The 27,204-nt window shown below is 37.0% G+C and overlaps 1 protein-coding gene across 6 annotated transcripts in view; it reads right to left on the minus strand.

Annotated features, from left to right (window-relative positions):
• Positions 1–27,204, minus strand: part of LOC107556304 (serine-rich coiled-coil domain-containing protein 1-like) — a 75,998-nt gene that overhangs the window by 41,472 nt on the left and 7,322 nt on the right. For 4 of the 6 annotated variants that reach the window (XM_016239377.1, XM_016239376.1, XM_016239381.1 and 1 more), the window contains exons 3-7: positions 22,004–22,188; positions 15,469–15,559; positions 14,878–14,946; positions 14,639–14,753; positions 1,356–1,497 (exon numbers count right to left, since the gene is read on the minus strand). In XM_016239377.1, coding sequence (XP_016094863.1) covers positions 1,356–1,497; positions 14,639–14,753; positions 14,878–14,946; positions 15,469–15,559; positions 22,004–22,188 — 602 coding nt within the window. The remainder of the gene's footprint in view (positions 1–1,355; positions 1,498–14,638; positions 14,754–14,877; positions 14,947–15,468; positions 15,560–22,003; positions 22,189–27,204) is intronic. The other 2 variants (XM_016239379.1, XM_016239378.1) reach the window with 1 other exon arrangement.

Below are 27,204 nucleotides of genomic sequence, written 5' to 3' on the forward strand. Positions count from 1 at the left end.
TGCTCTTGATTCAGGCTCTGAAACCAGTCTATAGCTTTCCTATTATAGTAACTAAGTGTGAGCAGACAATCTATGCCCCTTTCATTTATTTACTACTTAACATTTGGCTAAATCAAAACCTCTCTGAACATTTTGAACCGACATTCTCACTGCGCTGCCCTAAATTAGTCTGGAACGAGGTATCAAAAGACCGAAAGCACAAAAGACATGAAGAAATAAAGAACAGGCTGTGCATAAGATCACTGGTCAAGTAAATAAACCCCACCGAAGAACTGCACAACTCATTGTGATTCTTGTTACACTGTAGTTTACAAATGCTGAAGGAAGATGGCTAATTTACATGTTAATGAGAAGAGTCAGTAAAGAGGCCAAAGAACCTCCTCTTCAATATTCATGTTCCTCTGTTATGTGCTGTTCTCTGGACCTTCACTGATGAAAGTGGTTGTTATTGTGAAGGAATGTAAAACAGAGTTCATGCAGCTACTACTTGGAGAAATGTGGAATGGAAATAAGTGTGTTCTGGTCAATAAATCAAATTGGGTTAGCATTATTAGCTGTAAGGGATAAAACCAAGATTTTTTTAAATATTATCTTTTCTGTAGTGACTTCAAAGAGCATTCAAATAAAATCCCACAGTACTGCCACAACAGACACTCCATTAACGTTCTGAAAAAGTAGGAATGCAATATTAAAGTTCTATACAATTTAGTTTCAAGACGTTAAAATTAAATATTGAAATCCTAATATTGAATTCAGGCATCACAACATGTAAAATTAATATTCATTTCGAGATTTGCTAAAAATAAGAGTGTCCTATTATTAGTGTTTTTCATAATAAAAAAAATATAAAATTTAAAAAATTACCGCATATGTAATCTAAATTAAAAAAGGAAAATGCACAATTAATTATAAAATATCAATCAAATATAAATAGAATAAAGTTCTGTAACAAATATGGCATAAATAAATCTCTACGAAAAACTTATAATATATACAAAAATATAAAGTGCATCCAAAAAGTATCGGATACTTTAGTCTGCTAACAAATAATGTACCTGTACTGTAGTTGTCTTTCTGTAACATTTTACTGGCTGAACAAATCAACACTCTGACATGCTTTTCTTCCTCTCACCGCCTTGTTTTCATTTGTGTCATATTAAGTATAGTTTCTACTCTAACCAAGGTCTACAAACTGACTGAATGCGTCTCCTCTGAGTGCGAGATTCTCCTGGTGTTCGCCCTGAATGATGAGGCATGAAACTGGCAGGGCACGGAGAGCTCTTCTACATGTTCTAATGCACCTGTGATGAAGGCCATAGCAGCTTCATGAATCAACTGTCAGGGTGGAACATTACCTCCTGCAGGGTCCTGCGTAGCCGCAGCAGAAGAGTCTTTACCGCTGTGCAGTCCTGCTGCATCAGCCTGAACGGCAGCGCTTCCAGCCCGGGCAAAGATTCGTCATCACGAGACAGACAGAGGGACATCGGCCGCTGCTCCCTGGAAGGATCAAAAGAAAAAGTCTGAGATTTGGGGTCACGAAATTTCACAGAAAGTGGATTTCCAACATATATTGTGCATTCAATGCAATTCAACAGTATTTTATGCAATAACCATATCAATTTCAATTCTGTTCTCCACTGATTGGGATTTAAACTAGAATGAAATGTAAATAACCTCATTTTTGTCTATTGTTTGCATTGTGCAGATTTCTGCGCAAATGAACAGATCAATCATTCATGCAGAGAATGGGATCAAATTAAACTCGATTAGAAGCGCTTCTTGAAAACGACAGAAAGACAAAGGGTCAGAGTGGAGAAAAGACCCTCGAGAGACACTCGAGAGGAACAGTCATACCCTCTTCATCAGGCCTTTCATTGGGTCCAAGTGGATACTAATCTATATATAAACTCAGACAATTAGACCGTTAAGAGGTTACAAAACATTACTTTTTTTCAGTCTACTGAGATCTTGACTGAATGACACAGCATCAATATCAGGGGAATTATATGAAGTGGGAAAAACGTCTATTCCAAAGATGACGTACACAATATCAAAAGACTTAACACCCGAAGGTAAGGCAAGATCTTTTTCGAGACAAAATCTATTTCGTTCTTCATTTTTGAAAGAACAAAAGCTCGACGTATATCAATGGTGTATATCAAAGATATCTTCAAAGGAAGCACAGGGTATTTGGACCGATAGAAATCTCTTCTTGAGAGTTCCACAAAAAACACGAAGAGAGAGACCTCTTGCTAATTACGAATCTGATTCTGCTCAACAGAAGGATCACATTGCAGCTCCAGACTTGTCTTTATACGTTTCTGGGTTTCAGATCGAATTTAATTCAAGGTGCTTCAGATATAATTAAGTATTTATGTTTTTTTTTAAAGTACACCGATAACAGAAGATCAAAAGGAACCTCAGAGTTTTTGATTAGAATTAAGCATCGATTCCTGGGAACCCATCCAACGCGAGAGTAGCAGAGTCCGTAAACACAGTCAGTCTTCCAAACAAACGTCTGACACTTTTGTTGTCGTTTTTCATTACCATGCTGTTTATTTCAGGGCTTTTGTGGTGAGTGTCCTTGAAGCTGCAAGAAGAAAGGGAAATTTCACTTTGCTACTCCATGGCAGGTTACAAGCTTTCCATCTCACACTTGTCAATTAATGTCACCTTCTGAAACATCCTCTCTGAAAAATGGGAATATGTTTTCTTGTTTCTCAATCCATAGCATCGACCGGTAAAAACATACTACCCATCCTGAAGGATATATCAATTGTTTCTGTTTTGCGGATTTACAAAATATTTCATAAACGGCTTGGGTTGCTAAATGCCTGAGAAAGCATAGACAGAATCCTGACTTATTCATGATCCTCGCACTGAGACACGGCATAGGAGAAGGCATTCTTATTCAACATACTCATTAAAATATTAGAGCCTGTATAACTCAGTGTCTGCACAGAAAGCCAGCAGCAAAAGCACGGTTCATTCTTTGTTTTTGCCTGTGAGAACCGACTACGGCACCTAACAGATTCCTCTAATATTGTACTTTACTGTGACATGGAGTCAACTGATGTATTTGTCAAAGCATGGCATGGAAAATCGATCATTGCACACATGAATTATAAAAGCAGAAGTATGGAACCACAATGTTTATTACTTAAAAAGGAAACCAGAGTGAGCACTGCAGAAGTGATTGTATATTGTGCCTTAACAATTCTAGATTTCCTTTAGCTCTGACGCCTGAGGCGTTCAACATGATTCTCAATTTTGCCACTTTCAAGCAATTTCCAAACACATTAAAAACATAGACCAGGTGTTAAATGGCACCTCCTATAAACACAACTGTCAGTGTTATTATTCTGTCTGGAAGAGGGTGTTATTTACTTGAAAGAAGCTCTGTGCATCAGGTAATTATCTAGATTCAATCATTAATTACAATTTTAGATGTCAGGGCCTCTATGATTCGGCTTAACAAGCAATGTGATTGCTACAATAACTAGAGAAATTTAAAGTTGTGAGGTGAATCTCACGGTGACAACACTTTGCCTATAAACATGCTAACAAAAATTAAACCTTCCAATCTTATATGAATATGCAAGGCAGGAGTATAGCTGCCATACTTAGTGTTATGATTTCTTCCATTAATCTATTTATGAGTGGACCATCATGTTAATTTATAACAATAAAGCCTATGCAGCCTCTAAAATGCTGCCTACGTAAGCAGCTCACTAAGTTTTGGAACAAATTATTTATGATATCATATGATCCATTTACATTTAGTTGAGGCAATGCCGTTATTAATCAGGTCTTAGGACACACTTTGCTCCGAGACGCACCTAAAAGCTGCTGACCTCAGGGTGTTTTCATTATGCTTCAGTTGCAGCTTTGTCTCTACATTTACACTAACAGTAACACCTACATATTTCACTTTAATCATTCAGTCACCTGCATCACCCCACTACATAATATCCATTATCACCTCACTTCTGGCCATAATCTGATTATGCCAATGCAAACACTGTCACCAAGTCTGATCTTTTATGCATATGACCTCTGCTTAGCAGGTTGACCCCCCCCCCCCCCCTCTGCGTGAGCTCTCATTTAGAGGCTGTATGTTATTTAAAGTTGTTGAGGGGCAGAGCACTGGAGTTCTGAACTGGCATCTGTCAGAAGAAAAAGACTCCCTAAGGTGAGTCGGTGCTCTGTGTTACACCTATTTGCGCCGTTTTCTCATCAGGCCATTAGCATCCTCATTAGCATTAGGCAAGCCTGGCTCTTTGTTCTTTTAATCACATTTTAACTTTGCACTAGAGGAGCAAAGTCCCGCCTATGTTCATAGTTGCAAAGACATGTGTTTGGAAACCAGTCATCTGAATGCTTGGCTTCCAGAAGCAGTGTTCAGATCAGAGAAATGCTCACAGTCCTTGCTAGTATAGTAATTATTGTAAGGGGAGAGATCCAAAAACTTGTGCCCTTTTTCTGCTGGCAAACAAGATACAGAGATGGACTGCTGTAAACATTGAGAGAGTCCACAAGATGCAGTCATCTTTGATTGTGAGCATGAGAGAGAGAGAGGGGGAAAACAGAGTGAAAAGTGGTATTAAATTAATTTCTGTCAGGACCACTATCGTCAGAATGATAGATACTTAGCATAAAGTTTGGTTTGGCGGTATGGTTCTGTTCTGGGCAAAAAACCTCCCTGCCCATCCATGCAGCCTGTCATGAATGAGCAGGGAGAGCAGCAATAATAACCCCCCTAGGGTTAACAGAACAGAACAATGCAGATATCATTAATGTACTCAATGATATTTAAGTGTAACACTTTATTCAAGATAAAGGAGTCTGATTAGCAAGGAATATCAGAAAGCTAAGTCCTGACTGTGGCGAAAGGTGGAGCTGGGGATGGAGGAGGGTAATTTGCTCCGAAGCAAGCTAAAAAGCTGCTGAATAATACTGAATACAGCTTATATAGGAATGCCGCAATAGGTGTCGTATTCCTATAGGTAGATGTGATCAGCTGAGAATCAGCTGATGCAAGCTTGACTCACGTGACCTGCCAGAACTAACGCTAAAGCTTAATTTAAATGATCTTCCCTACCAGCCAAAGACAAATTTTCACACTAGGTGTGGGCGGTATGACCAAAATCTTTCATCACAGTATGAGTAATTTTATATCATGGTAACAGTATCATTCACAATATAGTTATTTTTTTACTAGAAATACCCCAAAATTCTCATATACTACCTTTGATTTGTGGGTCAGTAAGATTTATTTTATGTTTTTGAAAGAAGTCTTGCACCAAGGCTGTATTTCTTAATACAGTAAAAAAAATAATATTGTAAAATATTATTACAATTTAAACGGTTTTCAGTTTTAATTTATTTTACAAGTTATTTTGAATGTAATTTATGGAAACATTATTATTATTATTATTAACAATTCTAAAAACAGTTGAGCAGCTACATTTATCTGTGAAAACCATACTGTTTCTGGATCATTTGAAAAGAACAGCATTTATTTTTATGAATAATCACACCCCCAACTCCACGCTTCAGAAAAAAACACATCTGACTGGATCTCAGTAATTAGTTATGCTCAAACTAAATGTCTAGCGCTCCTTTAGTTACACCCGAGTTTCCTTGAAAGTCCCCTCTCGCTCTCTTTATTTGAATCACCTTGACAGACTTAGGTAAGGAGACTGGGGAAAGTAGCACAAGGCCAGACATGCCAACTGAGAGTGTGATCAAAGGTTAGGAATAATCACACCCCCAACTCCACGCTTTAGAAAAAAACACATCTGACTGGATCTCAGTAATTAGTTATGCTCAAACTAAATGTCTAGCGCTCCTTTAGTTACACCCGAGTTTCCTTGAAAGTCCCCTCTCGCTCTCTTTCTTTGAATCACCTTGACAGACTTAGGTAAGGAGACTGGGGAAAGTAGCACAAGGCCAGACATGCTGCCTTCTGTTGTGGAGGACCACAGCTTGCGGAGAGCTGAGGAGTCTGCCCCCTGCTGAAGCAAACCTGCTCCTGAAGGACATGAGGAAGAGAGAGAGAACCCAGCTGCTTGTGAGCTTTGCGTCTCAGCATTTCACTGCTTTTCCTGTCTCTGGGCTAAAGGTGCACTCAGTAAGTTGCTGTTTACATTTTGCAGGCTCTTCATCTCGGCGCACTTTTATGTCTGCACTTTATAAAACACCTTGAGCTCTGTAAGACCTCTATATAATGTAAACATGATTATTCATATTTATTTTAACATCAACACCAAAACTACTACAAACATATAATAATAAAACATTATTGCTGTTGTTGGAATTATTACTATCATTATTATTATTATTATTTACTGTCATCATTATTTACATGAAATATTATTATTAATATTTTTATATTCTTATTATTTAGTAGTAGTAGTTTTTTGTTGTTGTTTAATATTAATAGCATTATTAATAATGACAATAATCATGATTACTTTATTTAGAAGGTTTTCCAGAGCTTCTTAGGTTCCATAGATTGTGCTTTACAAATAACATTAAATTATTTAATAATAACATTTGATGTAATAAATTTGACAATTATTATTAAGTATAATTTAATTGTAATTATATTTAACCATATAAAAAATATATTTATAATAACAAATCATAATATAAATCGTAAGAGTAGCAGTAGAAGTGCATTAATAGAGATGTTCAGTTTAGTCTTAAACCCGATAGACAATTAGGATATTCTCTAATTACCGAGTTCCCTCAGGGACTGCTATTGGGTTTTAAGAAATACGGTTTTAATTTACAAGTAAAATATCTGTGATATACTGTACGTGACTTGAAGAGATGTTCACGTTTAGTTCTACAACATGAATTACACATTTACAAATGGTTGTTTACATGTTTAGTGAATCAAACTTGCATCCTTATGGTACTAATTAATCAAAAATAGCTAGAAGTTTGCTGGGAACTTCAGACGAATGCACTTTCTGGTTTGACCTACAGATCAACATCATGGCAGTCCAGCTCTATAGCAAACATGCCTGTTCATGGAAGTCGCCAGGAAGGGTCTACTTGTAGGTTACAACAGATTTGCTAAGTCTTACTGAAGTCTTAAAGTCATATTTTAAATAAATAAAAAGTTATTAATTTCTTTACGTGAAACTTTTAATGAGGAAAAAAATGACTGAGTGCACCTCTAAAGAAAAGACGAACAAAATATGATTTAGAGAAAGCGTACAAGGAAACTGAATGGGTCTTATGAACAATTAGATTTTTTTCCCTCCTAGACGACCTTGCTGATAGTATAACTAAAACAGATCAAACCGCAATAAAGACTTGGTCATTTTGTTCCTCACAAAATGGGGGGGATCTGAAAAGCTTAAATGTGTTGATTCTGCTCATTACGTGACGTCCCTTGTGGCTTAATTGTGGTTTATTTATTTCTAGCAGGGAATTAAGCGATGATGTCAGAGCGGACGCGGTAGTGGTTGCAGGCAGTTTGTTGACATTAAAGCAATGTTTCTGGCTGATCAAATATTTATGCCTATAGAAGAGTCATTTGTTGAAAGTATTACATGAATGAGCTTCATTTCAAATTGACAAATTCAATGGGAATTTAACTTAAAATCTTTGTTTCTCCCCTCAAAAACATTAGCAGCTCAAGCTTTAAGAGATTTCAGTTTTCCAGAAGGTAACGATTCTTACTGTAGAGGAAAACTACTACAGTCAACATGTCATAAAGGTTTCAAAAATCCTTCTGCCATTTATGACTAAGAAACATTTGTGTTTCAACATTTCATGGCTAGTGGATGCACATCAGCGAAGAGGCGGCCGCCTCACAAAGACTGTGTGTCCAATCAGTGATGTCCTTGCTACGTGTGACAACAATGGATTCTGCCGCTGTGACTCAGCCAGACCCCCAGGAGACATTCCCCGAGCCAGATCTCGCTCACACACACGCGCACACACACACACACACACACTGTGGAGAAATCTACATGACACCACAACTGAGAGTGTGATCAAAGGTTAGGAATAATCACACCCCCAACTCCACGCTTTAGAAAAAAACACATCTGACTGGATCTCAGTAATTAGTTATGCTCAAACTAAATGTCTAGCGCTCCTTTAGTTACACCCGAGTTTCCTTGAAAGTCCCCTCTCGCTCTCTTTATTTGAATCACCTTGACAGACTTAGGTAAGGAGACTGGGGAAAGTAGCACAAGGCCAGACATGCTGCCTTCTGTTGTGGAGGACCACAGAGCTTGCCGAGAGCTGAGGAGTCTGCCCCCTGCTGAAGCAAACCTGCTCCTGAAGGACATGAGGAAGAGAGAGAGAACCCAGCTGCTTGTGAGCTTTGCGTCTCAGCATTTCACTGCTTTTCCTGTCTCTGGGCTAAAGGTGCACTCAGTAAGTTGCTGTTTACATTTTGCAGGCTCTTCATCTCGGCGCACTTTTATGTTTGCACTTTATAAAACACCTTGAGCTCTGTAAGACCTCTATATAATGTAAACATGATTATTCATATTTATTTTAACATCAACACCAAAACTACTACAAACATATAATAATAAAACATTATTGCTGTTGTTGGAATTATTACTATCATTATTATTATGATTATTTACTGTCATCATTATTTACATGAAATATTATTATTAATATTTTTATATTCTTATTATTTAGTAGTAGTAGTTTTTTGTTGTTGTTTAATATTAATAGCATTATTAATAATGACAATAATCATGATTACTTTATTTAGAAGGTTTTCCAGAGCTTCTTAGGTTCCATAGATTGTGCTTTACAAATAACATTAAATTATTTAATAATAACATTTGATGTAATAAATTTGACAATTATTATTAAGTATAATTTAATTGTAATTATATTTAACCATATAAAAAATATATTTATAATAACAAATCATAATATAAATCGTAAGAGTAGCAGTAGAAGTGCATTAATAGAGATGTTCAGTTTAGTCTTAAACCCGATAGACAATTAGGATATTCTCTAATTACCGAGTTCCCTCAGGGACTGCTATTGGGTTTTAAGAAATACGGTTTTAATTTACAAGTAAAATATCTGTGATATACTGTACGTGACTTGAAGAGATGTTCACGTTTAGTTCTACAACATGAATTACACATTTACAAATGGTTGTTTACATGTTTAGTGAATCAAACTTGCATCCTTATGGTACTAATTAATCAAAAATAGCTAGAAGTTTGCTGGGAACTTCAGACGAATGCACTTTCTGGTTTGACCTACAGATCAACATCATGGCAGTCCAGCTCTATAGCAAACATGCCTGTTCATGGAAGTCGCCAGGAAGGGTCTACTTGTAGGTTACAACAGATTTGCTAAGTCTTACTGAAGTCTTAAAGTCATATTTTAAATAAATAAAAAGTTATTAATTTCTTTACGTGAAACTTTTAATGAGGAAAAAAATGACTGAGTGCACCTCTAAAGAAAAGACGAACAAAATATGATTTAGAGAAAGCGTACAAGGAAACTGAATGGGTCTTATGAACAATTAGATTTTTTTCCCTCCTAGACGACCTTGCTGATAGTATAACTAAAACAGATCAAACCGCAATAAAGACTTGGTCATTTTGTTCCTCACAAAATGGGGGGGCAAAATGATACGGTTGAGGATTTCAGTTTCCTTTCATTTAAACTGTAACTCTCTCTGTATGAAAGCTGTATAAGAGAAAACCAATCATAAACCTTTACACTGTTTTTGGCAGCACTGCTAAGATGGACTGAGCTCTTTGAAAATGATACGGTTGAGGATTTCAGTTTCCTTTCATTTAAACTGTAACTCTCTCTGTATGAAAGCTGTATAAGAGAAAACCAATCATAAACGTTTACACTGTTTTTGGCAGCACTGCTAAGATGGACTGAGCTCTTTTTTAGAGTCTTGCTATAGCTTCATCTTTCTGCCTCCCTTCACAGAGCAAAACACTTCCTTCTGCCTCTCTTCAGAGCCGTAAAATGGGCTGGCGCTGCGTCGCTGAGCGAGAAAAACATAACACGAACTGCTGTGCATCAGTCTCACTGACGGCTGATGCGTTTTCCACACCAACAGCCCAGATTTCGCCTTGGGATAATATATCTTGTCACTTAGTCAGGGTGTAGGATTATAGCCCATCAAACAGTGCATCCTCAACTCTAGCTGAGCTGACTCACAGCAGAAAACAGGCCTCCCAGCCACTGTCCATTAAAGACATCTATACTAGCTGACACCTCCCCACCATAATGACACTATACCGCAATCCCATGCATCTTTCAAGCCGTTTCTCTCCCGTCTTCCGAATGATGAATTTGACAAATATTAGAAAAAGCCAACTACTTTACTTCTTTTGAGTTTCATTATTTTCAATGCTGGGTGAATTATTAGACGCTAAGAGCAACAAAAAGGATAGTTCACCCAAAAATGAAAGTTTGCGATTATTTACTCATCCTCGTGTTGTTCCAAAGCACTATGCTGCCTTTATGGAGCACATTCTTTTTCCATACAACAATAGTTCACAGTGATTATGGCAGGCAGAGCTCCAGTAAATAAAAGAAAAATCCATGACTGGTGAGCTATATTCTTCAGAAGCTTTGTGTAAGGAACAGACTGAAATTTAAGTCATTATTCACACGTTCAGATTCGTGTCATACCCAAATGTGATGCATCTAAATATACTACTGTTCAAAAAAGTTTGGAGTTGGGAAGATTTTATGTTTTCAAAAAGGAAATCTGTTATACTCCCTGCATTTATTTAACAAAAAATCTTGTAGTACTGTAAAATATTATTGCAATTTAAAATAACTGTTTTCTATAGTAAAAAAAAATCGTGATCCTTCATGAATAGAAATTTTAAAAGTACAGCATTATTTTGAAAAGTAAAGACAATCTATAAATTTACACTTTTGATTAATGTAATATATCAAAATAAATAAATACAAATATGTCTTACTGACTCTACACTTTTAAACTGTACTGTATGTAGTATGAGATTTGAGAGACCCAGTAAAAAAAATTAGTACCTTTCTTACACAAAGCTATCATACAGCTTTGTCCTTTTGGTTTAAAAACACTATGAACTATTGTTTATTAACAAAAAAAAAAAATTTTTTTTAAAAACTGTGCCAAAAACTACAAGATAGTTTAAGCATAGGGCTAAGTAAATAAACGAATGAAATTAATTTTTTTTGTGAGCTATCCCTTTAAATGCACTGTTAATACATCATACCATGCAACAAATAATTACTAATAAAATTAGCTAGCCCAGCATGAATAGCAATAGCCCGGCTGACAATGAAAAAGCCTAGAATCAAGCACAAATTGTGAGATCTTTAACATAATGAGAACAGAACAGTCCTGGGGTGCCATGAATTTAGAAAATAAATACAGAACTTCCTCAAATGTAGCAATAACCAAAGAAAAAAAAAAGGTAGCTTGCAGGGCTACTCGGTAAGAAATCTCATTCAAAACTGTGTCAGAGATATCAAGACAAGGTCATTCAATCACCACCTGCTGACAAGGCGAATATACACTTTCTAGAAGCAGCACGGCTTTTATGAGGCATTCGCTAGCTCAAATATACTATAAAATTTCATATAACAGTGTAGGTTTGGGAAAGTACTTCTCATAACCTTTCAGCAATATAAGGTAATATTTGGCACAGCGGTGTTGCATTTAAACATCAAACCTTCTACTTATACAGAAAACAAATACAGGACTTGTTACAAGTAGTTGAAATGTAGTAGTTTGGGTACATTCTGTAATAATTTCAAAATAAACCCGCTCTATTTTGGGGCATGCTCTAAAAGCTGTACAAATAATTATAAAGGTCAGGAAATTTATTCAATTTTCTAGGCTAATTTCCATGCTAATATAATTTGCTCTGTGTCCACATGGGATTCATCCGGCTCTGAAATTACTCTGCTGTCATTACGCATGAGGATGAAACTGCCAGTCAGAGTAGACAGAGTTTGAGAGAACGTAATCAAATCATACAAACTGTCAGCGCAGTCAATGCCCATGTCAATACATCAGAGAAAGTTTGATAGTTTAGGGAACAAGATGCAAAGCAGTGGATGAAGTAGGACTCGCTTCCACTGAGAACACAACTGTATAAACTAGTTTATTCTCACATCAACATTGTCATGACTGTATTTCTTGGCATGCTAGTTAGCGATCGCTGTAGTTTATTTGGTACTCTGCAATTTCATTTCATCAAAATGCTTCAAATCTGGCTAAAGCTGTGCTTCTGTTTAACATGCATTGTAGGACAATCCCTCAACTGAGTACTGATGCTCCAAAATGAAAATTCTCAGAATAGCACAATATACTTATACCACACATACAGAGAGGCTGCAAATCTCTGTAAACAAAATCTTCTTTCTATCAATATATCATCCATCATTTTTTACATGATGGATGATGATGGATCATTTGACATGCTGGCTGATTTTTGTACGTGTCAAAGATTCTGCTACTAAATGTTTGTTTCTTTTCAAACTTTCAGCCAAAATGTATAGTTTTATACATTAAATGTTATTTTAAATGTTATTAAAATGTTTATTTATAAACATGTAATAGCTTTTCCTTGCATATATGTGTAACATATGTCATAAACTGAAGCACAGATGACTTGAATGAAATTCATTCTTCTGTGGAACATAAAAGATGATATTTGGTGTATGGACCAAAAAATAGGAATACGATTTAGAAATTATCATCTTTTTTGTTTCACAAAAGAAAAAGTAATTGACGTTTGAAACAACAGGAGAGTAAGTAAAGGATGAAAGAATGCTCATTTGTGGTTGAACTTTCCCTCTAAGGAACTATAAACAGTAAGCACTGATATATTTTCATAGAAGAGCTGACTTAGAACAAATATGAATTTAATAATATCTCTGCACTGCAGTGCTGACTAATTTTTGAAGATTTTAAATCGTTTTGAATTCTTTTTGAAAGAATTATCATATGCCCACCAAGACTGCATTCATTCGATCGAAAATACAATAAAAACAGTAATATTGTGAAATGTTATTACAATTTTAAATAATTGTTTTCTATTTGAAATATTATTAAATGTAATTTATTCCTGTAATGGCAAAGCTGAATTTTCAGTAGCCATTATTTCAGTCTTCACTGTCACATGATCCTTCAGAAATCATTTATATTTACATTTAGTCATTTAGCAGACGCTTTTATCCAAAGCGACTTACAAATGAGGACAATGGAAGCAATCAAAATCAACAAAAGAGCAATGATATGCAAGTGCTATGACAAATCTCAGTTAGCCTAACGCAGTACATGTAGCAAGTTTTTTTAAAATTATATAATAAATAAAAAGAAAACAGATATAATAGAAAAAGAATAGAGCAAGCAAATGTTAGAGGCCCATTTTTTTGCTTTTTGTTAATTGTATATTAAATAAAAAGAAAACAGATAGAATACAAAAAGAATAGAGACGCTAGTGTTTTTTAAGAATAGAATTAGAATAAAGAGTGCTAGAGTTATATGGTCAAATAAAGATGGAAGAGATGTGTTTTTAGCTGATTCATGAAGATGGCTAAGGACTCAGCTGCTCGGATCGAGTTGGGCAGGTCATTCCACCAGCAGGGAACATTTAATGTAAAAGTCCGTGAAAGTGATTTTGTGCCTCTTTGGGATGGCACAATAAAGCGACGTTCACTTGCAGAACGCAAGCTTCTAGAGGGCACATAACTCTGAAGTAATGAATTTAGGTAAATGGGTGCAGAGCCAGTGGTTTTGTAGGCAAACATTAATGCCTTGAATTTTATGCGAGCAGCTATTGGTAGCCAGTGCAAACTGATAAACAGAGGGGTGACGTGGGTTCTTTTCGGCTCATTTAAAATGAATCTTGCTGCCGTGTTCTGGATTAATTGTAAAGGTTTGATAGAACTGGCTGGAAGACCTGAATCAGAAATTAGAAATAATTCTAATATGCTGGTCTTGTGCTCAAGAAACATTTCTTATTATCAATGATGAAATCATTTATGCTGCTTAATATTTTTGTGGAAGCAGTGATACTTTTTTGATGAATACAAAGTTTAAAAAAAAAACAGCATTTATTTGAAATATATATTTTGCAACATTGTGAATTCCTTTACTGTCACTTTTGATGAATGTACTGCATCCTTGCTGAATAAAAGTACTAATTTCTTTAAAAAAATAACAAAATAATAATAATAATACAAATAATTCATTACATATATATAGCGCTTTTCTAAGCACTCAAAGCGCTCTACATTGTGAGGGGGGATCTCCTCGTCCACCACCAACCAGTTGTCACCAATCTATTTCTAATATGCATTTCCTTGTAGTGCCGGTTAAAATATTGGCAGAAAAGTAACTTTAACTACAAAAACTTAAAACTTTAACTAAAAGTAACTACAAGTCTGATTGGACCAGCAAGAAAAAAAATCCTTATTGTTGAGCTCTGCAAATCAGTTCATGTTCATGAAACAATTGGATGATCATTTTGTGGTTTGTAACAAGGTAAACACCATTACTGAATCATTAAAGTGGGCATGTAACATTAATCCCCCCTGTCGAACCATTCACATTCACAGTGCATCTGTGAAATTGAGAATAGAAGCTGCAGTGAGGAAAAGATACCTGAGGGGGGGCTCCTTGGGATCTCTTCCAGGGGTCCGGACGGTGGAGGCCTCCAGGGGTGAAGGCAGCAGGTTGAGGCATGATGCAAGGGATTGACTGGATTCCTCTCGTGAGGCTGTAATAGCAAATTAAGAAAAAAAAGGCTTCTGGGTGAAAATAAACTTCAACTTTATTTCCCTAAAATAAGGGATTTATTTATATTTTTAAGACATTTTTGTACAACAAACAAAATTTTGTACTTTGTTGGGTCGCCACTTGTCCAATGTGTAATCTGGGTCCTGAAGCAAAACCAGCTGAGAACCACTGATCTAGAGGAAGTTCATGCCAAAATTACTTCATGCACAGGCGCTGCAATATTTACTTCTCTTGCAAAAAAAAACTGCTTTAGTAAATATCAGCAATGACATTCGCAGTGTTTATCTGTCTAGAGGCTTTGCCTGTGGTACATGTTAACGTGTAGCGTCACATGTGCTGATGTAACTCCTCCCGAAATATCAGAACATTTGGAAAATTAAGATGACGACATGACTAATTCATCATTGTATGCGTGCATAACTTTATGGTGTAATATTTTACAAGGTATTAAATTCAGAAGATTTGCCCAAGTCTTCTTCAGCTAAAGCTGAAATGAGGGTAAGGTCTCATCTTTTTATATCTTTGGGAAAAATCATTTCTTCAAGCGATGCAGCTATCATAAGAATGTGTAATTACTATAACAAGATGTTCAGAGATTTAACAGCATGAATATGAATGAGAGATAAATGCCATAATATATGTTTGAGAGTCTGAAGCAAAAAGGAGAGAGCAACTGGAGTCTGGTAAAAACATACCATGGCGAGGTCGCTGGTCATCAGAGAGGTCGAGATCCAGCATCAGGTCATCCTCATCCAACTCAGATGAGCCAAGGTTATTCAAAACATCCTGGAAAAGAGAGGAAAAAAATATCATGCCAAAATAAAAATTTTTACTAAGGAGAGCTCTGTGAGTATGGTCCATTTTATTACATGCCATAATTCACCAACAAATGGGGTTATGTAGTTGCACATAATTAATGAACTTATAATTAAAGAATATTAGTAAACATACATTTAATATATGTATTATTTCCAGTTCTTACTGCAAAAGAATTACATATTTTTATAAATTTAGATTGAATCTAAAATATGAATGCATTGTTTGTTAATATTTTTAAAGTACATAATTTGGTAAAAAAATATAAATATTTTAATGTAGCACACACACACATATACACATACTATCATTGTGCCATTTGTTTGTGGTGAAGCCAGTAAAAATTGTAAAAATGAGGACAAGCCAACCTTGGAATGACCAGGCCAATAGGGGGAAAAAAATCCAACAATCCAACAGCCTTACTGTTGAGACCTGGTATCCATATAAGTCATATTTTAGTAGTTATGACATATTTAGAATCCAATTTAATGTTTCTACTTTGCAGTTAGAAGTGACTAATGACTTTCTTAAATTAAGCTCAAACCTCCAGCTGCGTGTCATGGACTCTTTGTTAAAGCAAGATGACAAAAGAGGATTTAATTTGATTTAAAGACGCCTCTACAGCAACCTTTCCACACATCAGCGCAAAAAAAATCCACTGTGCACTCAAGAAGCAGAAAACCTGTATATCGCTCAACCCAAAATGGGCTTCTGGGTGATGCTTTTCAAAGTGTCACACTGCCATCTTGTGCCCAGCATGAAAAAACCACCTTGGGATTGAAAGCTAAAGGTAAGAAAAATAACACTAAAACAGGGTTGTTTATTATAACACACAAGCCGGACTCAGCAAAGCGCTATATGGAGTATTTCAAGCTAATCTTATTTAAAAGTGCATGTAAAAGGCAAAAAGGCAAAAGAGCAGCTATTATGTCCTATTAAAGTGGAAAAGCGCAGCTCTGTGGCTAATTAAGCAGGACAGAGCAAAGTAGTGGATAGTGCATCAGAACAGAAAAGTGCCTTAACTTTGACTTTGCTAGAAATTAAAGGGTCGCTGGGCCCCTAATTAAGACTCTCAGGAAATGAAACGGCCTGGCCTTTACCTCTGTGAAATATTACGATGCCAAATGACAAAATGAACATAATGCATCACTACTGTTGTAATCTCTGTAAGAACGTAATATTGATGAAGTGAATGGCCTTATTCAGTGACCTTTTCAGACAGCTTATTTAGATATATTAAAGAAGAACAGTGTCATGGTTCATAAATGTCCTTGTGAACATAAACGACCGAACACAGGTTGTTTATGTGCGTATGCATGCAAACCACCTTAATCAACAAGGTCGCTAATCACAAATATTGACAACAGACGCACAAAGGACAAAAACGGCTAATAATCTTTTTTTTCTTCAACCGTTTATTTCTGAGGGATTGAGGAGGTGACAGAGAGCTGACATTTGGTGTGACTCACTCTCCATCTCCCGATGTTCAGATTTTTCTGATCTTTTCATGTCAGTGTCAGGAAAAAACATGCTTTACTTATTAACCGAAATATCCTGCGGCCCTTGACAAAAAGGCCAAAACATTTCAATGGCAATGTAAACAAATTTTCTTCCCTTCGCATTTCAGAAATCATAAAAAAAATATCCCTGTGAGAAAATAAACACTGAAACACTATTTGAGGAGGCAATCTAACAGGTTTCACATTAGCAGGTCAGGCAAGGATACATCCTCAGACACATTCAGAATCAGAAATCAGTAATGCTACCAGAAATTCTTATGAGGAGTCTGAAAACATTTGCACAAATATATCCCAGGGATTAGGAAATGACCTGAACTGAACTCAGGGCGCCCGCACTTAAGATCCATTGCAAGACATGTTAAGAACACGTGCCTCTTGGTACAGTATTGAGATGCTGAAGTAACTGTAGGGAGAAATGGCAAAAAATTAGACATGATTTAAACGTTCATGGTACCGTCATGAACGAGTGTCGAAGACTAACACGGAAGAGAAGAAATTGTTAAATAAACAAGTTATTTTTGTTTTCTTTGCGGACAAAAAGTATTTTTGTAGCTTCATAAAAAAAGGTTGAACCACTGATGTCACATGGACTATTTTAACACTAGGGCCTTTTGCACCTCTTTAGTTCCAGAACTAAATGTACAGTACTAAAGTACTGGGACGATTTCGCGCAAACTATTTCCCAGTACCATCTTTCTACATTTGGGCCTTGATCGCGGTAGTTATGTTGCTGTCTATGGAGGGTTAGAAAGCTCTTGGAGTTCATCAAAAATCTCTTAATTCGTTTTACGAAGAGGAATGAAGGTCTTACAGGTTTAGAACAACATGAGGTTGAGTAAATAATCACAGAAGTTTCATTTTTGGGTGAACTGACCCTTTAAGTCAGAAGTGATTATTTTTAGTTGGTGCCGGTCATTGGTGTTATATCAATACTATTGCAGAGACAACCTCAATTAAACAAATGTCATCGAATTTCAAGTCTAGGCCACAACGTATTGAGCAAAATAAGGCCTGATTCAATAAGGCAGCTTTTTCTTAAGTGAAACTCAGGCCCTTCAGGCACATTCAGCAAACCAGCACTGGCTGCTGCCAAATGTTTCATTCATCAGCAAGACCAAAGTCTCCTGCTCTACAAAATAAAGGTTGATTGCAAGCTAAAAACAATTAGGCTGTATCAAACAAGAGCCATCTTGATGCAAATGAAGCTGCAAAAGGCAAAGCCAAATTACCAAACAACACTTATGTGATTTACAAGTGTGTTGGCCAAAGATTACAGAAATGGGAAACTACTGTAGTTCCTCAAATGTTAATGTTTGAAGAACACAGAGAGCAATAACTGGCATGCTTCCCTTGAGAGCAGTGAGCATAACCACAATTTCTCACTGTGACAATGGAATACTTCCCTTTTCCTGCCTGTCTTTGTGTTTACATAAAAAGTTATGTGAGTCAGCCCCGTAAAAGGTATGTTAATGAGCATTTACATTCTTTGGTGATTACAGCGTCAGATTAGAAAAATCTACAAAACCGACTTTAAAACAGAACACGCACACAAAAATTATTTCTTTTTTTAAGAGGGCTTAAACTAAAAATGAGAAGGTAGCAACTGGCTTTCAAAATGGAGCATTCAGAAAACAAATTATTTTCTTTTAAATAAATAAATATCATTGTTATTCATGCTTAAGTTCATTTCGAAAATGACTCCCGCTTCAGTGAGCGAGTCAGTTAGAAGACCAATTCATACAAACAACTTGTGAGTTTAGGACATGTTTGAGACTGATTCATTAAGAGCCGACTCATTCATTCGCAAATCGGACATCACAGATAACAATGTTCATTGTTCCGTGCAGCTTGCACAACGCAAAATGCTGCCCTTTTTCTGAACTTGACGCCCCGGAGAAGAGGATTTTCCTTCAACAAATCCGTTTCATCCGTCAATTAAAACGTAGGCTCACATATCCATTTATCTTTATCTGGCACAGCTTAGGATACAAGAATCTGGATCCTCAAATTCACCCAAAACATACAACACGTTTCCTAAGATTTCTGTTGACAAACCTGATCAGACACACTGCCTTCAGGATGTAGCCTCATCCAAGAACAACCGCCAAGCAGGATAATGTAAATGGAAAGGCCAGGTCAGCCCAGCCAGAGTAAAGGTAACCCTCACTCACAAATTTTGCACGGCACATGACTTGATGACAAATTAGCAGTGGCACTTCAGCAAGCATTAAAGAACAATAACACAGGATGTGGCGTTTTCCTCTGCTACGCTGGAAAACAAGAGCAATTACATTGGCCTCAAGCTGTGCAGGTGCAGGCTACATTATTGAGAAACAAACAAAGCCTTTATAACTTTGTAGGAACTAGCCAAAAGTATGACCCATTGTTTTTCCTTACTAATTGAAAGAATGTTTTCCTGTAAGGGTTTTGTCTAAAATCTCACTCAAGCTGAATTCTTTATCTATCACCAATGAATGGCACAAGCTAAAAATAGTCAGCGATAACTTTATTTAACCATTCAAAAGTTTGGGGTCAGTAAGTTTTTGTTGTTTTTTTCTTGAAGGAAATTAGTTTTATTCAGCAAGAACGCATTAAATGATACAAAAGTGACATTTAATTATAATGTTACAAAATAATTATATTTCAAATAAATGCTGTTCTTTTGAACTTTCTATTCATCAAAGAATCCTGTATTACGGTTTCCACAAAATATTAAGCAGCACAACTATTTTCATAATAAAAGGAACATTTCTTCATCACCAAATTAATATATTGGAATGATTTCTGAAAGATCATGTAACGCTGAAGTCTGGAATAATGGCTATTGAAAATTCAGCTTTGCCATCACAGGAATAAATTGCACTTTAAGGTATTTAAAATAACTGTTCTTTTTTAATATTGTAATGCAGTTTTGGTGTGCATAAGAGACTTGACAAAGCCATTACAAAATCTTACCAACCCCAAATATTTGAGTAATAGTGTACAACATTTATTAGTAGTTCACAGTAGTGACAGTAGTTCAGCTGTTTTCAAATCAGTGTACATTTTCAAGATACTAGTGAATAGGGATGGGTTAATATGGTTGACTATCCTGTTACACATCTAATAACTACTTATGAGGTTGACTAGTTAATATTTTCAGCACTGGTACATTAAAATAGAGACACAATTTTTACATAAATGAGTTTTAGCATGTAGAAAGTGTGCAGTAACAAAGTCCCTTTCAAGGAAAGTCTGTTCACTCAGCAGCGATATTTGCAACGCCTCCAGCTATTTCGGGCGTCCAAGGCCAAGTCGTATCTCCTTGAATGGGGAAATAAAAGTTATTTTTTATGTTCAAATAATATTAGAAAAAGCTTATATTTCAGGCTGGCCTATCCAATGTGCACATGCCATCAGTTCTAAGCACGGGTCTCAGGACAATGACTGTTTCTATGGCAAACAGAGTTTCTAATGGCAGCTGCAGTGATGTGATGACTTTAACTGGCTCTCTTATTTAGAAGGCGGGACTTAATCCACCATAATAATGCAAATTGCATTTTCTCCCATTCATAGTAATATGAGTGCACTGCCTTTGTATATCTGAAGTCTTTAGTACTACTTTAGCATGCTAACAGTTAGCACTGCACATATATTTGTTCTCATTGAAAACACCACTACAGGAATCAAAGAACTGCTTGTGCTCCACCACCTTGAACAAACTTCAACACAATCACTGTTGGACTTCAAATGGCCTGCTGTGAACAGTGCTCCTGTTATTACCCATAACCCACAGGTCTATTGTGAGGTCTTGTGAAAAGATTAAAGGACAATATTTTTCTGGAGTCTGCTTTTAATAAACAGATGGTGGCTTTAAAAAATACTTGCAGTACAAAAAGGCCGTTTTATGTTGTCAACTAGATATTTCACAATCACAGCTTTTCTAATGAAACTGAACTTGTGAACGAGGAATGAGAATCCATGAGACCCAGTGATTAGGTTAAAATGAAGCATCACAAAAGACTTTCACAAAAGGCTTCTCGCACAGTAGCTCAGGACAGTGTGCTCTAGGCAGATTCACAGCAGTGCCACTCTTTTCCATTTCGTAATTATTGATTTAACTGCACTCCACGGCATATTCAATGACTTGGAAATATTCTTATATCTTTCACCTGCTTTGGGATTTTCAAGTACATTTCAGAGTTGATTCGATCGTCCTTTTTTCTTCAGGGCTAAGTTTTACCACAGTACTGACTCACCAGAACCTGGACCTTTCAAGTAAAGGTGTATATATACAATATATTACAAGAATTCTGAAGTCATACAATAGTTATTTGTGTTCATATCCTTTTGAGTCTTTTTGAAACTTGAAAGCATCAGTCCCCTTTCACTGTAATTGCATCAACACAAGCAACCAGCACATGAATCAAAAATATTTTGTTTGCATCACTGTTTTATAATTTAGAAACTTTTAGAAATAATTCATATTTCAAATTCGTTTTTATATTTATATTTTTCTCCATAATATCTCTGGCTTGTGTTCCACGGAAATAGAAAGTCATACAGGTTTGGAGTGACATGAAGATGAGCAAATAATGACTAAAATTTTTCGCAAAACAACATTTGGATTTAATAAAAAAATAATAGGCACTCTACATTCAGGCACTGGAATCTTGTGACCCATGGATACTGGCCCTGCTGACCTGCTGGGTAAAATGGTGCGAGAGGATTTGTCTGTTTAATTAAGCATTGCAATTATATCGCTGGGTGGGAATTTAATCCCTCGGAAAGACACATTGAGAGTCTACATCAATGGTTTTACAAGACAGTCATGCATTTAAATCAAATAGACCAGTTCATCTATGACTGATTTTAGAAAATGTGAGCTTGAGCAGTGGAATGGCATTATATTTACCAGGCTGCCCAGTTTGGAAGATGAGGAACTGGTTCTCTGCTTGGATAAAGTGTTGCCCTCCATGCAGTGAGGATCCCTGAGGTTGAGGTGAAGTCTGGGTCCTCCTGCACCCTCAGAGGCCGACCGCAGACGTCTCTCCATGCGCATCACCTCATGGTACGGGCTCACGCTGCTGCACATGGACACTGTGAAGGATACAAACATAGATTAGAGAAACATATCCCTCAAAACAAAGAGCTCTAAACATACTGTTCTGAGTTTTTCAGTATATTTCTTTGTTATTTCAGTATATTTCATTTTATATATATATATATATATATATATATATATATATTATATATACACATACACACACACACACGTTCAAAAGTTTTTTTATGCTTCTTAAGAAGTCTCTTATGCTCATCAAGGCTGCATTTATTTGATCTGAATCACAAAAGCAGTAATATTGTGAAATATTTTAATACACTTTAAAATCCAATTTATTTCTGTGATGCAGCAGAAATTATTCTAATATGTTTTTTTATTATCAATGCTGGACACATTTGGGCTGCTAGGACACCCCTATTGAATTCCATGGTTTTCTGTATCAGGAGATGATAAAAAATTATCTGGTCCTTGGAAAGTCTTAAAATTTGGAAATAAAGCCTCAGATGAACAACATCACATGACATATTACACCGTGTCATTATTTATTTAACAAAAATAAAGCCAAGATGGAAAAGCAAAGTCAGGACACCCAATTATTCAGTTGCCAGTAGCTCCACTTTTAGCAGTAATAACTTGAAATAATCATATTCTGTATGACTTCATCAGTCTCTCATAGTTCTGGCGGAATTTTGGCCCTCTCTTCTTTACAATGTTACTCCAGTTACTCAATGTTACTTGAGGTTTGTTGCAGGACTTGAGTCAGGACTGTTGCAACACCTTGATTATTTTCTTTTCAGCCGTTCTGTTGTTGATCTACTGCTGTGTTTGGGATCATTGTCCTGTTGCATGATCCAATACTGACCCAACTTTAGCTGTCGGACAGATGGCCTCACATTTGACTCTAGAATTCTTTGGTATACAAAGGAGTTCATGGTCGACTCAATGACTGTGAGGCCCCCAGGCCCTGTGGCTACAAAACAAGCCCAAAATCATCTGCCCTCCACCAGCATGTGTGACTTTTGGTATGTGGTGTTTGTGCTGATATGCTTTGTTAATAGCATTGTTTGCTACTGGCTACCTGGATTAAACGCTTTAAAGCTTAAGTCTATGGAAAACCATTGAAACTTTGAACGGCCATGTCTCCGTAAAGGCGCGGCGAATCCACACCAAATTCGTGGGATCCCTTCAGCTCCAGGAACCCTCTCAAACGCAAACTCAGTGTACGTCTCAAGGCCCTCTTTTGAATGAGACCACCCCCGCGTCGATAGCCCCCGGGGTTCAGGAATTACAGATGGTTAAATTTGCGGTCCGGCGCCGACCAATCTACTGATCCCAGGGGCTACCGATGCACAGAGGGTGTCGTTCGAGAGGGCTCCTCCAGCTGAAGGGATCCCCCGAATTTGGTGGAGATCCGCCGGCGCATTTGCGAGATAGTGACACCAGCCAACACTTTCACTTCAGTAAGGAGGTCTCTTGTTCAGGCAGCAGCATTCAAGCGTTGGCTTATTCGACTGTAAGTGCCTTGCGAAGTGGACGTCACATGATATTCCGCCATGATTCCAGTTCCAAGGGAATGTACATGTTACATTCAAAGGGCATTAAAGTGCGCGAGATGTGAATTTATATTTATTTACAGAGGTATATTATGTCACACTTCTCTAGTAAGTTTCGTCTGTGTGTGAAGACAGTAGGCCTAGCGCAAATCCGTGAATGAATGTTCCGAAGTGAAATAAACTTCAGCGGAATAAAGTTGAATGGAATTGAATTGAAGTTGAATAAACTTCAACTTTACTGTTCAGTGCACTGATGTCAGACTCATTTGGGATAATAAAGTTTGTTAAATGCCCATCATTACATATCTTTGTCACATCATTATAAGTGTTTGATCACTACATTTGAGTGATCATTGCAAAAAATGCAGTTTTTAAATTAAGGTGTTTATTATTAAGGGAAAATAAAATCCAAAACTACATGGCCCTGTGTGAAAAAGTGTTTGCCCCCTAAACCTAATAACTGGTTGGGCCACCCTTAGCAGCAACAACTGCAATCAAGCGTTTGCGATAACTTGCAATGAGTCTGTTACAGCGCTGTGGAGGAATTTTGGTCCACTCATCTATGCAGAATTGTTGTAATTCAGCCACATTGGAGGGTTTTCGAGCATGAACCGCCTTTTTAAGGTCATGCCACAGCATCTCAATAGGATTCAGGTCAGGACTTTGACTAGGCCACTCCAAAGTTTTAATTTTGTTTTTCTTCAGCCATTCGGAGGTGGACTTGCTGGTGTGTTTTGGATCATTGTCCTGCTGCAGAACCCAAGTTCTCTTCAGCTTGAGGTCACGAACAGATGGCTGGACATTTTCCTTCAGGATTTTTTGGTAAACAGCAGAATTCATGGTTCCATTTATCACAGCAAGTCTTCCAGGTCCTGAAGCAGCAAAACAGCCCCAGACCATCACACTACCACCACCATATTTTACTGTTGGTATGATGTTCTTTTTCTGAAATGCAGTGTTACTTTTACGCCAGACGTAATGGGACACACACCTTCCAAAAAGTTTAACTTTTGTCTCGTCAGTCCACAGAGTATTTTCCCTAAAGTCTTGGGGATCATCAAGATGTTTTCTGGCAAAACTGAGATGAGCCTTTGTTCTTTTTGCTCAGCAGCGGTTTTCGTCTTGGAGCTCTGCCATGCAGACCATTTTTGCCTTTTTGCATTCTTAACTGAGGCAAGTGAGGCCTGCAGTTCTTTGGATGTTGTTGTGGGGTCTTTTGTGACCTCTTGGATGAGTCGTCGCTGTGCTCTTGGGGTAATTTTGGTCGGCCGGCCACTCCTGGGAAGGTTCTCCACTGTTCCATGTTTTTGCCATTTGTGAATAATGGCTCTCACTGTGGTTCGCTGGAGTCCCAAAGCTTTAGAAATGGCTTTATAACCTTTTCCAGACTGATAGATCTCAATTACTTTCTTTCTCATCGGTTTCTGAATTTCTTTGGATCTCGGCATGATGTCTGGCTTTTGAGGATCTTTTGGTCTACTTCACTTTGTCAGGCAGGTCCTATTTAAGAGATTTCTTGATTGCGAACAGGTGTGGCAGTAATCAGGCCTGGGTGTGGCTAGAGAAATTGAACTCAGGTGTGATAAACCACAGTTTTAACAGGGGGGCAAACACTTCTATATGTCTATATGAGTCGATTCGTTCAAATGGCTGATTTATTCAGGAATTCAGTAAACGGCTCTGTCTGAATCATTGGTTCAAACCGCGGATTCATTCAAAACTAAACACTGCTGTGTTGCTCGGACACGCACAACAGTTCAGCTGTGGCTTTATAGGTAATATATTCGTTGGTAAAATTGAATAAAAACACACAATATTGTGTTTAAAATATAGTACAATATTAACTTCTTATTTACTGAACTGTTGTATAAAATCTCATTTGCACTCGTGTTCTTCTATGGTTCTTCGTGACAAAATCGGCACTCCTGTGATATTGCTCACGTTGCTGGTGTGATATGATATGAATATGAGACAAAAACTCATACAGGGGCTTTTTTTTTGCCCCAATATCTTGAATTTTAGGGCATAACTTGAGTTGTTGCCCACTTGCCCTGCATCATATTTTTCATCGGTCAACTGTATGAAATAAGATGACATAGGCCAGGGGTAGGCAAGTTCGGTCCTAGAGAGCCGCAGTCCTGCAGAGTTCAGCTCCAACCCTGAAAAAAAAAACTCATCTGCCTATAGCCTTAGTAACCCTGAAGATATTAATTAGCTTGTTCAGGTGTGTTTGATTAGGGTTGGAGCTGAACTCTGCAGGACTGTGGCTCTCTAGGACCGAACTTGCCTACCCCTGACATAGGCCTAGAGGTCTGGGGGCGGGGCCAGTGTGCGTTAACTGCATTAAAATATTTTAAATCTCGATATTTTTCATAACTAATTAAGTTTACGCGTTAAACTGACAGCCCTAATAATATATATAAAATACTTATATATTTACAAATATGATCATAAATACATATTTAACATCAGTATCTAAAAAACAAATATCCGTAAAATATTTACTAAAATATTAGTAATTAATAAATATTCATATGTACAAACATGACATCTGAATGGTAGTGTACATAAGACATATGAACATATATCCAAGATATACCCTTTATATATAAAAGGTTATGGAAAATACACATGAATGCCTTTAAAGGGGTCATATGATGCGATTTCAATTATTCCTTTCTCTTTGGAGTGTTACAAGCTCTTGGTGCATAAAGAAGATCTGTTAAGTTGCAAAGACTAAAGTCTCAAATCCAAAGAGATATTCTTTATAAAAGTTCAGAGTCAGCCACACCTACCTAAAACGGCTCGTTCTAACATCCCTACGTCGCTCTGTGGGAAGATTTGCATAATGCCGCCCAAATGTTCACGCAAAGAAAGAAGGCGTAACTTTTATTCTCACTGTAGTAATGTTGCCGCCGCCATATCCTGAAGACACTGTGTGCTTCATTGTGAAAGCGAAACTACTATCCGTGCTGGTCGCTGAGGGAATACAACAATATGGTGAGGGGCGTAACATTTCCGTCTCACGCTTGAGGTATTCGGCCAATCACAACGCACTGGATAGCTGGTCAATCACAGCACACCTTCCTTTTTCAGGCCGATGAGCTTTGTAAAAATCGACGCGTTTCAGAAAGGCGGGGCATAGAGGAGAAACAATAATGTACAGTATTTGGAAAATAATGTGTTTTTTTTACTTTAAACCGCATAAACACATTTCATTACACAAAATAATGTTCTTTTTAGTAGCATCATATGACCCCTTTAAACTGCAACTGTGAATTGCACTTCTATGGAAAACAATATTCAAATGCAGTAGAAAAAAATAAATATGGAAACCACCTTATCAAGTTTCCTCCCTTTAACTGAATGATTAACATTTCTACAGTATCTTGCTGTATACAGAGACGGATCTCAATGGACTTTAAATTAGGCTGTAGGTCACAATCTAAAGAATATGTAAAACATGTAGGAAAGATATTAAATACAGAAAGAAGGAAG

This window comes from Sinocyclocheilus grahami, unplaced genomic scaffold, assembly GCF_001515645.1.
Source record: "Sinocyclocheilus grahami isolate Dianchi unplaced genomic scaffold, SAMN03320097.WGS_v1.1 scaffold564.1, whole genome shotgun sequence".
NCBI classification, from domain to species: domain Eukaryota; kingdom Metazoa; phylum Chordata; class Actinopteri; order Cypriniformes; family Cyprinidae; genus Sinocyclocheilus; species Sinocyclocheilus grahami.